At 44.3% G+C, this 10,898-nt stretch overlaps 1 protein-coding gene across 1 annotated transcript in view; it reads right to left on the bottom strand.

Annotated features, from left to right (window-relative positions):
- Window positions 1-1,397: 1,397 nt before the first annotated feature.
- LOC110507756 (TNF receptor-associated factor 4) overlaps window positions 1,398-10,898 on the bottom strand; it is a 43,262-nt gene continuing 33,761 nt past the window's right edge. The window contains exons 3-7 of the mRNA XM_021587969.2: window positions 8,976-9,080; window positions 8,565-8,726; window positions 5,660-5,821; window positions 4,809-4,964; window positions 1,398-4,025 (exon numbers count right to left, since the gene is read on the bottom strand). Coding sequence (XP_021443644.1) covers window positions 3,393-4,025; window positions 4,809-4,964; window positions 5,660-5,821; window positions 8,565-8,726; window positions 8,976-9,080 — 1,218 coding nt within the window. The 3' untranslated portion in view covers window positions 1,398-3,392. The remainder of the gene's footprint in view (window positions 4,026-4,808; window positions 4,965-5,659; window positions 5,822-8,564; window positions 8,727-8,975; window positions 9,081-10,898) is intronic.

Here is a 10,898-nt window from a genome sequence, read left to right as displayed (position 1 = left end):
CCTCACGTTGACGTTGACCAAAGTCTGGGTGAGCTAACCTATAGGGAACAACACTGTAGTGTGAGAGCTTGGGTGTAGACTACCCGAGGGCTCATTTACCAGGCGAAAAGTCACGAGAGAGAGAAGCCAAAGGACAGTACTGTATAGTACATTGAGCAGTGGCTCCATAACACGTGACTACTCTGCTCCTCTACTGTCGACATGTAATTATCCTTTTCTATTTGAGTGCTGCTGCACAGCCCCAGAGCAGCACGAGCTAGGCTGTTGTTTGAACCCCCAGCGCCAGGAAATGTTGAGGCTGTCAGTATGGCGTTTGGTTATTATGCTTAACTTTGTATAAGGCAGCTCAAAATGAAGCCATTCTCTCTGTGGAAAGCCATTAGTCTGGGGACAGACGGGGGGGATTGTCCTACCCAGAGAACCCCTTGTGGTGAAATTCATACCACTGAAAACATTGCCCACAGCAGGGAAACCTATTTTGTCATGGGAACAATTTTCCCATAATGATAAATAAGTAGCCATTTAAAGAGAAATGTAAGTTGGACTATGACCAAATATCCTGGAGAATTGACAGTGGAGTGTATGTGCCATTACACATCACCCTTTGTGTAACTTCATAAGTTTTACTTTTGAGAAAAGAGTTCCCCAAACTATTCCAAAACAAGTGAAGAAAGAGTTTCCTTCCTGAGGGATATTTGAGTTAACGGAGGTAAAAGCTAATTTTCCCCTTCCCTAAACTCCACATTCAACATCATTCAAGCTGAGAGCTACAGCAAACTCCTGGCATCACATCAAAGCAGGGAAAGCGTCTGCCTCGCTTCCTCTCTCTCTGCCCCCTTTCCTCCGTTCCCTCCATCTCTGGATGTGTTGGACCAGAGAGGGAGGAAGGGAGGGGGGGAAGCGACCAGGAGGAGGGCTTTGTGTTGTAATCAGATGGGGCCTGCTCCTTAGACAACACTACTGTGATAATTCAATTCAGACTAGATGCTTGGAGTGGGTGCTCAGTATGTGACTAACTAAAACAAGTGAAACACGGTGGGACAAGAGATTTTATTGATACACTTGAAGTGCTGAAAAAGGCAGGAATTTCAGACAGAAATTGCACCTTTTCATCAAGGGAGCAAGAGTTAAGGTAACATTTGCTGTAGTTTAAGACAAGTTGTCAGCCTACGAGACAGCTGAGCCAAGCACTGTATCTAGCGTGGTTTACTGTATTACAAGAGGAGCAGAATCATCAATGTGATCAGTAAAACATTTTCTGGTGGAGAAGGGTTCAGCTGAGAGGCCAAACTGCCTGACAATATTCATGTGGATGAAAGCTGAGAAGTCAGTAGGTGATGCAAACACTCAGACATACTGTACAACGACATAAAGAGTAAATTAGCAGCATAGTGAAGCAAGATGTAAGAGGGTATTTTATTTTAAAAGAGAAATTGAGAAGCACTCAACATATTAAAACATCTTTGCCATCTAGTCAATCAAGCTTAAGTGATGCTCTTTAAAATAATACATTTTAAAGACAAAGTAATACAGACAGAATATGAGATTCAAACCAAACAAAACAATTATTTAGATTCAGAAGAGATTCAACTTTTTAAAAAGTGTCCATAAAATTCCTAAGCTCAACCCCGACTCGCCAACAAAAAGTTGTATAAAACATTTAAGTACTTCGCAAAATACATAACCTTACAAAATGTTCTTTTTTTTTAGTTCTTTAAAATCACTGTAAAATATTGGCTGGTATTATAGCAAGAAACCAGGAATTTTAATGTAGAAAAAAAATGACAGAATGGGCTTCTGCATTTTTTACATCAGTATTATTCACATTATGTCATGAATGTTTGATCAAGTTCTCCACTGCGGGTGTTACTGGTCTGATGGAGCCTCTGACTGGTGTATTGCACATGGCTGCTCCTCTTCAACCTCTCCTCGTGACCAGCTTATGTGCTGAGATGAAGATGCACACTGGTGGCCATGGTAACCAGCAGCGCCACACCATTGAGATGCAGTCTGTCCTGAGGCACCCACACGTCATTCTCAGGTGGGAACCAAGGCATAAACCATATTTTAAACAGCCCCCATTCCCGCCTGGGCTGACGTAAAAACAATGCACTTTAGTTCACAGACCTCCGTTAAGCTAATTCACTCCAATGTCTTTCGGTCTATGACATATTATCAACAAATGTTGCTCACCTTTTGCAAATATGAAAAGAATTTGGTTCCAGTTAACAGGTCCTCCGCTGCAAAAAAAGCCCTCAGTATCGGGGGAGAAGATTTCAAGAATACAGGTTACAGTACAAAAATGTGGTCCACGTTGAATATCATTGAAACATACATGTTTTTCTGTTGATGTCTTCGAGCTCATCTCTCCCCTACCTACGTGCCTACCTGCCTACCAACTAAGACCCAGCCCTCATGGCTTTCCCTTCACACTTAAGTACACATGTACCATATCGCCTCTTGACAAGACTGAGTGGATTCGATTCAGTTCTACACATTCAAAGACCGTCATACATTAATTAGCACCTTTGACCAACAACGCACAGGAACCCATCTACTGTATCTATCCTCTCAGGACCCCACAGGAGATGTCTTTCAGAGGCCTATAAATCTGCCTGTGACAAATGATTGTTGTTTTTTGTCTAAAGATCATGATCCTCTCATTTATAAGCAATGGCCAAATGACCAACTGTAGACAGCGAGTGATGGAACAATGACAAGAAGAAACAAACTTAATTCACAGCTGTAATATTGTTTGCTGACAATAAGCTTAACAGCAATCTCAAATTCGCTAACCAAGAGCTTTGCATTTGTTAAGGGATCAGTGGGAGATACTGTTAGAGCATGTAAACAGAATGCAGTTGGGTTTGAGAGTGTGATGAGCTCCTTCCAATAGCCTGAGGTTTGCTCTATTCTATAGACCGCTCGTGACCAGATACGATGGTTCAAACCAGAGCTGAAAACACTAGGCTTAAGGACGCCTTCCACCTCCAGAACATCGCTCTATCCCTTAATATTTACCTGTGCTGCAGAAAAACAACAAAATACAACTTAAAATAAACTCTAGGCACTGTTGATTTCCAAGGCTTTCTGTTGCAGATAGAGAAGAACATTTTTAGAAAACAAACACTTAAAAATAAGAATCAGAAAGTGATGGTTTCTGCATTCCAAACACTTAGAATTCTCCTCCATTTAAATATAGTGGGGTCCTCCAACACAACCCAACAGACTAGCAGCTCTAAGTCCTGCAGTGGAGTGGCTGTATGGATTTGGACAGTTATTCAGTGTCTAAAGGATAAGTGTGGTGAAGTTCTCAAGGTAAGTGTCATATCAGTCTCAAGCCTGTCTTTCACCCTCCTTTCCCTTCCGATAAACCGAAAACCAGCTCTCCCTCAGGCCATAATTTTCTGGGGGATCTCTATGGAAGCCTTGAGGAAGATGGAGTTGTCTCTGACATAGTTCCTCTTCTTGATCTCTTCGTGGGAGATGAACTTGGGGTAGCCAAAGCCCAGGGTGCTCTCGTCCAGCGAGTTGCGGGTGCTGCACGGCTTCTGGAAGTTCTTCCAGTTGGGGTCAGGATTGAAGGTCTCTGTAATGTGTTGGGGCTTGGACAGCGACGGGTCGCTCTGGTCCATGATGGAGAAGGTCACCTTGTAGGAGAAGGGCCACTCAAGCAGGTTGTCGTACTCCCCTGGCAGTACCCGGATGTAGATGGACAGGTGCGAGCCCTCCCCACTGCCATTACCATTGAGAAACGCAGACACCTGCAACTTGTAGCCATAGCGATGGGTATAGAAGGGCGGGCTGAAGAACTCATGGTTGTTCCGGAGCTTGGCCTCCTGGAGTTTCCGGGAGTAGTCGCTGAGCTTCCAGATGAGCACTCCATCGTTGCTGACTGACAGCTCCTCCATCTCCCTCCGCAGCTCCAGGATCTCCTGCCGCTGGCGCCCCACCAGGCTGCACATCATGGTCAGGTGGGACTTGGTCGTGTCCTCCAGGTGACGACCGATCGCTAGTTTTGGGCACTGCAAGGAGAGAGGAGAGACTGGTTAGGGAGAGGTCACTGTGTGTAGCAAGGAGGGTGAAACTCTGTATAGTACAAACTCTGTATAGAAATGTGTTGTGTTTAATAATGTGGTACAGTATGCACATCACACTAAATTGTTTTGTCTGTCTGCTGATCAGCTGCTCTTTTGGGAGCCCTGCCATACACATTTGTGTTTGGTGTACTGAACATCTGCACTCTTGGTTGTACTCTCTCGCCTGATGCCTTCGTGGTCAGGGAGAGAGTCATTTATGCATTTGTCAGACCATGTGCATTGCTTTGCACTGAGCTTTCCAAACTTGCTCCCATTTCAAACTGAAGGACAGAAGCTGACAACACAAAGCATGAAGCCTGTTTTCTCTGACTCTGGGAGCTCTCCACATTTTCTCAGATTGACGTCAGTTTCAAAAATAGACCTAAATACGCTGTCAGAGCGGAGGAGAAGTGTGACTCTCATTAAAATAGAGCCTAGAGGCACAGACGGGCAGACAGTGATGTATGTTGGAGACAATCATAGCTTTGGACATAAGTTACTGGGTTTCAACTCCACTGGACCATGAAGCATAATAATCCAAATATAATTTTGGAAACATGCACAAAAAACAACCAGAGAGTGGAAAAATGATCAAACCTGACGTCAATAAAGCAGTGGGCAGTAATGAAAAATCTAACTACACCTCTTGCAAGAAGCTAGAATCAAAGTTATTCTCAATGAGGGTCTGAAATAATAAAAAGCAGCTAGATCGCAGCAGGTCAGCCTTACCCTGTGTTTGCAGCCAGCATCTTTGAAGGGGCAGAGGATGAGGGCACTGCCACAGTTCTCCTTCACGTGATTGGCCAAGTCCTCCCGGGCAATGTTGGGGGTCCCACACTGGTTTGGGCATGCAACTGGAAACCGAGGGCAGTGGTACTGATGGTTCTGTAGGGCAGAAAAAAAAGATACATTTATTATTTAATTTATTACATTATGTACTTTACACAGCAGAATCACTGTGAGTGATTAAAAAATGTTGTGTATCATATTGAACAAATGACTGTCTATTAAAATGTATGAATGGGATAAACAAGTTGATTATGGAGCTGATGTCTGCATCATAAAGCATGTGCTCTGAGAGGGAGACATGATGAATAAACTGTGGGTATGAGAGAAGAGGAGAGTGGGAGAGGTTGGCCGGCCACTGGGCCTGAGGACAGGATGTGTGCAGAGACAGGTGCTGCCGGGGGTGGACGCAGCCAGCACAAACTACGGCTGGCACAGAGAAGTGAGCACCATGGAAGCCAGTGTTCATGGGCCCAGTGCCATCCTGCTCTACAGAGACTGAGAACCCTCCTTCATCCACGACAGACTGCACTGTTCTTTAATCACACACAGTCAAATAGGGGAAGGACTCATAACAACCCTCCAGAATAAACCTTCAAAACACTTAATTCTCACAGGTCTGAGTTTAGACCTAAATTGGTGCCCAGCCTTCCAATACAAATACTACATTGATGGGAAAGAAAATGTACCCATTAATCACGTGATGACAAATGTGATTGTAAAACAAGACACGCAGGAGGAGAAGTCCTAGAGCTTGTTCGGTCAGAGGAGGTGTGTTGGTGTTGTTGACTAACCTGGATGGTGTCGAAGACAAACTCCTTACCACAGTACTTGCAGGGCTGCGTGCGTTTGGGACACTCAGCCAGACTGTGCTGGGACAGGAGCCGACGCATCATCCGCGCACCACACTTATTCTCACAGTACACACTCTCCTGGGGACAAATACCCTGGTGGTTCTGGGAGAAAAGACAGGACATTCAAACAGGTCACAACACAGCAGTGACATCATAACCTGCAAAAATACCAGCAAAACTACCAAGCTTTCAGCGCAGTTCATCATAATTGTGACTCTTTTCAAAAAGCTAGGTGTATGTCACACGTCCCTACTTCACAGGAGAGGCATTTTAATGTATTTTGAAACATTCTTATGAAAATGTGTTTTATTGGCAGAAATGCCTTCTGGAACATGTGAACTTTCATGTGCCTTAATAACAAACTTGTATGCCATCTGTAAATAACGAATAAAATTGTTAAATAACGAGCCTAATTGGTTTAGCCACAGAAAAAGTCATGAACCTACCGGCTAGCCATGATTAGCTGAGATAATGGATGGGCTGGACATGCCGAGAGATTAGTTTGTATTGGTCTGCCATGTAGCATGCTTCTGTCTATAACATGAGCTGCTCAGTGTGTGCAGATAATCCTTGCTACTGTGGATTTTTTTAAAGATATCATGGAGAACTGCAAAAGTGTTGCTACTGCTCTCAACATTGCTTCCCTGAATTTAACAGGAGCTATCGACAAAGATCAGTGGGAAGAAGTTGTGACGGACTACTTTCTGGAGGACGATCATGCCATGCTGAATCTCTCTGACGATGAGGAAATCCCTGATTTAGTTAACAACATTTTTCATTAAACCAGACATTACAGAGTCTTCTGATGACAGTGATGGAGAAGAAACGGTGATCAACAGTGTTGTTGTCACGAAAGAAATTGACCAAGTTTTGAAATCAGTGGAATGCACGATGGAAGCAGAGTACTGTATGATTGCAAGCTAGCTAACATTGAACCTAGTTGGTTAGCTTTAGCTACCTGCAGATTCATATATGGTGGCCATCTATGAGTGGGGCTAAGGCTTAAGAGGGTGTGAACGATGCTGAATGGGTGTAGACAAAAAAGAGCTCTCCAGTAGGTGTACCAAGACATTCAAGGGCCATTTTCTAAAAAAGTGGTGTTACAAGTTTATCAACTTTCAAAGCAGAATTACTTTCCCATTGTTCCTCAACTGCAGTGTATGATATACCATTTACTAGTTCGCAGTGTCTACTTTTATACAATGTAAAAAACACAATTTCAAATTTTGCTACATAAGACCGAATCGAGGTGGTGGGTCACAAATGGTCAGATAAAAAAATGTAATTGGTATGCATCAAATGTATGATCCCATTGCCACTGAAAATGAACAAATAATTATCCTATAAAAAGCTTGAGCCATGGTGGAAAGGCCACATTGGGCCTGAATAAAACAGAAAGGCCACATTGGGCCTGAATAAAACAGAAAGGCCACATTGGGCCTGTATAAAACAGAAAGGCCGCATTGGGCCTGTATAAAACAGAAAGGCTACATTGGGCCTGTATAAACCAGAAAGGCCGCATTGGGCCTGAATAAAACAGAAAGGCCACATTGGGCCTGTATAAAACAGAAAGGCCACATTGGGCCTGTATAAACAGAAAGGCCACATTGGGCCTGTATAAACAGAAAGGCCACATTGGGCCTGTATAAACCAGAAAGGCCACATTGGGCCTGTATAAACCAGAAAGGCCACATTGGGCCTGTATAAACCAGAAAGGCCACATTGGGCCTGAATAAAACAGAAAGGCCACATTGGGCCTGAATAAAACAGAAAGGCCACATTGGGCCTGTATAAAACAGAAAGGCCACATTGGGCCTGAATAAAACAGAAAGGCCACATTGGGCCTGAATAAAACAGAAAGGCCACATTGGGCCTGAATAAAACAGAAAGGCCACATTGGGCCTGTATAAAACAGAAAGGCCACATTGGGCCTGTATAAACAGAAAGGCCACATTGGGCCTGTATAAACCAGAAAGGCCACATTGGGCCTGTATAAAACAGAAAGGCCACATTGGGCCTGAATAAAACAGAAAGGCCACATTGGGCCTGTATAAACCAGAAAGGCCACATTGGGCCTGTATAAACCAGAAAGGCCACATTGGGCCTGTATAAACCAGAAAGGCCACATTGGGCCTGAATAAAACAGAAAGGCCACATTGGGCCTGAATAAAACAGAAAGGCCACATTGGGCCTGTATAAAACAGAAAGGCCACATTGGGCCTGAATAAAACAGAAAGGCCACATTGGGCCTGTATAAACCAGAAAGGCCACATTGGGCCTGTATAAACAGAAAGGCCACATTGGGCCTGTATAAACCAGAAAGGCCACATTGGGCCTGTATAAACCAGAAAGGCCACATTGGGCCTGTATAAACCAGAAAGGCCACATTGGGCCTGTATAAAACAGAAAGGCCACATTGGGCCTGAATAAACAGAAAGGCCACATTGGGCCTGTATAAACCAGAAAGGCCACATTGGGCCTGTATAAAACAGAAAGGCTACATTGGGCCTGTATAAACAAAGGAGGGTCAGCCTGTAAACAGTAACAGAGGTGTTAGTTAGAGGGAGGAAGGCTAACTTTAACCGTGAGACACTACTTCTCATGGACTGAGAGAAAAGCACACAGTATGAAATGTGCACAGTTCTACCTCGCTCCCCTCACGCCAACACACATTCTTTCTGAATACACTGCCACCTTTGAAAGCGAGAGTCATTTACATAATGGGCATTCTGGGGTAGACAATACAAATATTTCTATTCACCAGGTTGTTTACTTGTAAGTGCTACCCTGTAAAAATATACAAACAAAATTAAAAAGTAGGTCTCTGTTTATTGTTGTTGTTTACCTCATAGGCCTCCCCGGTGAACTCGTTGCCGCAGAACTCGCACTTGACCTTGCGCTTGGGGCAGTCGTGCTGCAGGTGGTCGGGCAGGTCACGGCGCGTCAGCTTGATGGAGCAGCGGTTGGGGCAGGGGATCACATTGAAGGCACAGGTGGAAAAGTGGCCCTGAGGGTGACAGAGGGAGGGGGGAGAGAGGAATGTGTCAGCAGCCAGACACGCAGTATTTAGCATTTAGCCAGGCTTCAGCTAGCAGATAACACAACACGACACACTGGAGGCAGGAGACACAGGGCTCTGGTCACAAAGGAGGTGGCTTAGACAGGAGGAGCAAGGGAGAGGATGAGATACTGTAGAGAGATAGAAAGGTAAAACAAAGAAAAAAAAGATAAGAAAGCCAGGCAGGCAGCTACTGACCTGGAGCTGCATCATCTGTCCGGTCCAGCGACAGCCCTCCTCACTGTGGATGCAGCGGATGGGTAGAGCCAGGATCTGCTGCTCTAGCTCTGGGTCAGGGTAGATCTGTAGCCATGACACAACCATGAGGACATGATCAGCACTGCATCACACTGGGATAGATACGTCTTGTCCAGCCCATCTCCTTTTTCTGTAGCATGAGGCAGGTTGATGTACAAGTACACCCCCTGGACAGGAAGCTAGTCTGTCGCTGGGCCCCAATACATCTCCTTAATGCTGATTATGCTATGGGGACAGAGTGGGGGTAGAGTGGCCACACCAATGGCAACACCCAAACTAATATAGTGTGTGACCGAGTAAGACAAAGGGTGTTTGCAGCAGTCTAGTAATGATTATCATGTTGATGCCCAACTAAGTGTATTACTAATACAATGAAGCCTTGACAAAGAGGGTCTGAGTGACCAGCAGCCAAACAACAGAGTTCAAAGTACTAGTCATGGACATGAATGACGAATGAATCAGTCCCACAGGAATATTAGGAATAACAATGAAACTTCTGTGAACACAAGAATATATACGGCAATGTTTATGGAATTAGTTCATGAAATGTTGAAAACATCAGAGAGAGAATTAGAGTGAGGGAGAAAACCCCATAGTCACTGATCAAGAAGGATGAGGTCCTTCTCTATCCAATCAAGCCAAATCCACTCCCTACAGGACAGTATCCTATGGATTTACAGATTTAGGCCACACACAACCCATGTGAGGCCACACACAACCCATGTGAGGCCACACACAACCCATGTGAGGCCACACACAGCCCATGTGAGGCCACACACAACCCATGTGAGGCAGCACTGCATGCATCTCCGTCCCTATGGTGCCCAGGCTGCCTTTGTCACATGAGGAGAAAAGGAACTTCCTCAAAATGTCAAAGCTGTCCCTAAAACAAATAACAGCTCAACTGTCGTCACACGCCGTCATACAAGAGGAAGTCTCTTTCTCTATAGGCTAGGAATCAAAACATTGAGATACTATGGTTTTACCATAGCCTAAATACTATTTATACATAAATAAGTACACTGTAAATGTTCATGGTCTTGGTACCCTATTAGAACGGTAAAAGTCAGAATTGTAAAAGGTAAATTAAAAAGGGTCCAGTGAATAATGCATTCGAACCAAAAGTAGATCTGAGGTAAAACTTTTCCCTCTCCTGACTTGGCAGCCTTTATTGGTCCATTAACTTACATGAACTGTTATGTCATCGCAAATAAAAGCTGTGTGCTACAGTAGTTTAACTAGTGAGGATGATTTATATATTACATTAACCATGCTGTAATGAACACTGCCTTCAAATCCCCAAAATACATAGCAGAGAAGAGTCTTGCCATCTGAAAGGAGCACAGTACTATGGCAGATCATTGGTGTGTGTGTTGGTGTGTGAGCAGCCTGTGATGTGTGTGTTGTGTTTCAGGTTGGGTACTATGACAGCAACAAATAAAGAATAGGCTATCTGTGCAAATGGACCAATAAAGCAACTATTGTGCTACAGAACAGCACTGTCTCTTACAATCTACTGCAGCATGTACCGCAGCATAATAATGCATGGTGAGTGATTGAAGCAGATAACCGCAATACTATTTCCTACTGGAAATCACATGCGCTGAGCCAAGATGACAAAGAAACCAAATCCTCTAAAGTAAACCTTAACGTTCCCTCATTGTTCCTGCCTGGGAGTCTGCGGGGGACTGCAATAAAGACCTTTTAATAACATAGGCCCTGGCGGATCAGGGAACTAAAGCTCTTTGGAGTGCTAACTTCGACTCTGTCTGTCTGCGTTTTGGAAGAGTCAGTCAGCTGCAGTCTCACAGCAGAACCCATCCCTTTACATTACTGACATTCTGCTTCCTCTCTGACAACAGG

Source organism: Oncorhynchus mykiss, chromosome 27, assembly GCF_013265735.2.
Source record: "Oncorhynchus mykiss isolate Arlee chromosome 27, USDA_OmykA_1.1, whole genome shotgun sequence".
NCBI lineage: Eukaryota > Metazoa > Chordata > Actinopteri > Salmoniformes > Salmonidae > Oncorhynchus > Oncorhynchus mykiss.
This window is presented reverse-complemented; position numbering and strand designations above follow the sequence as displayed.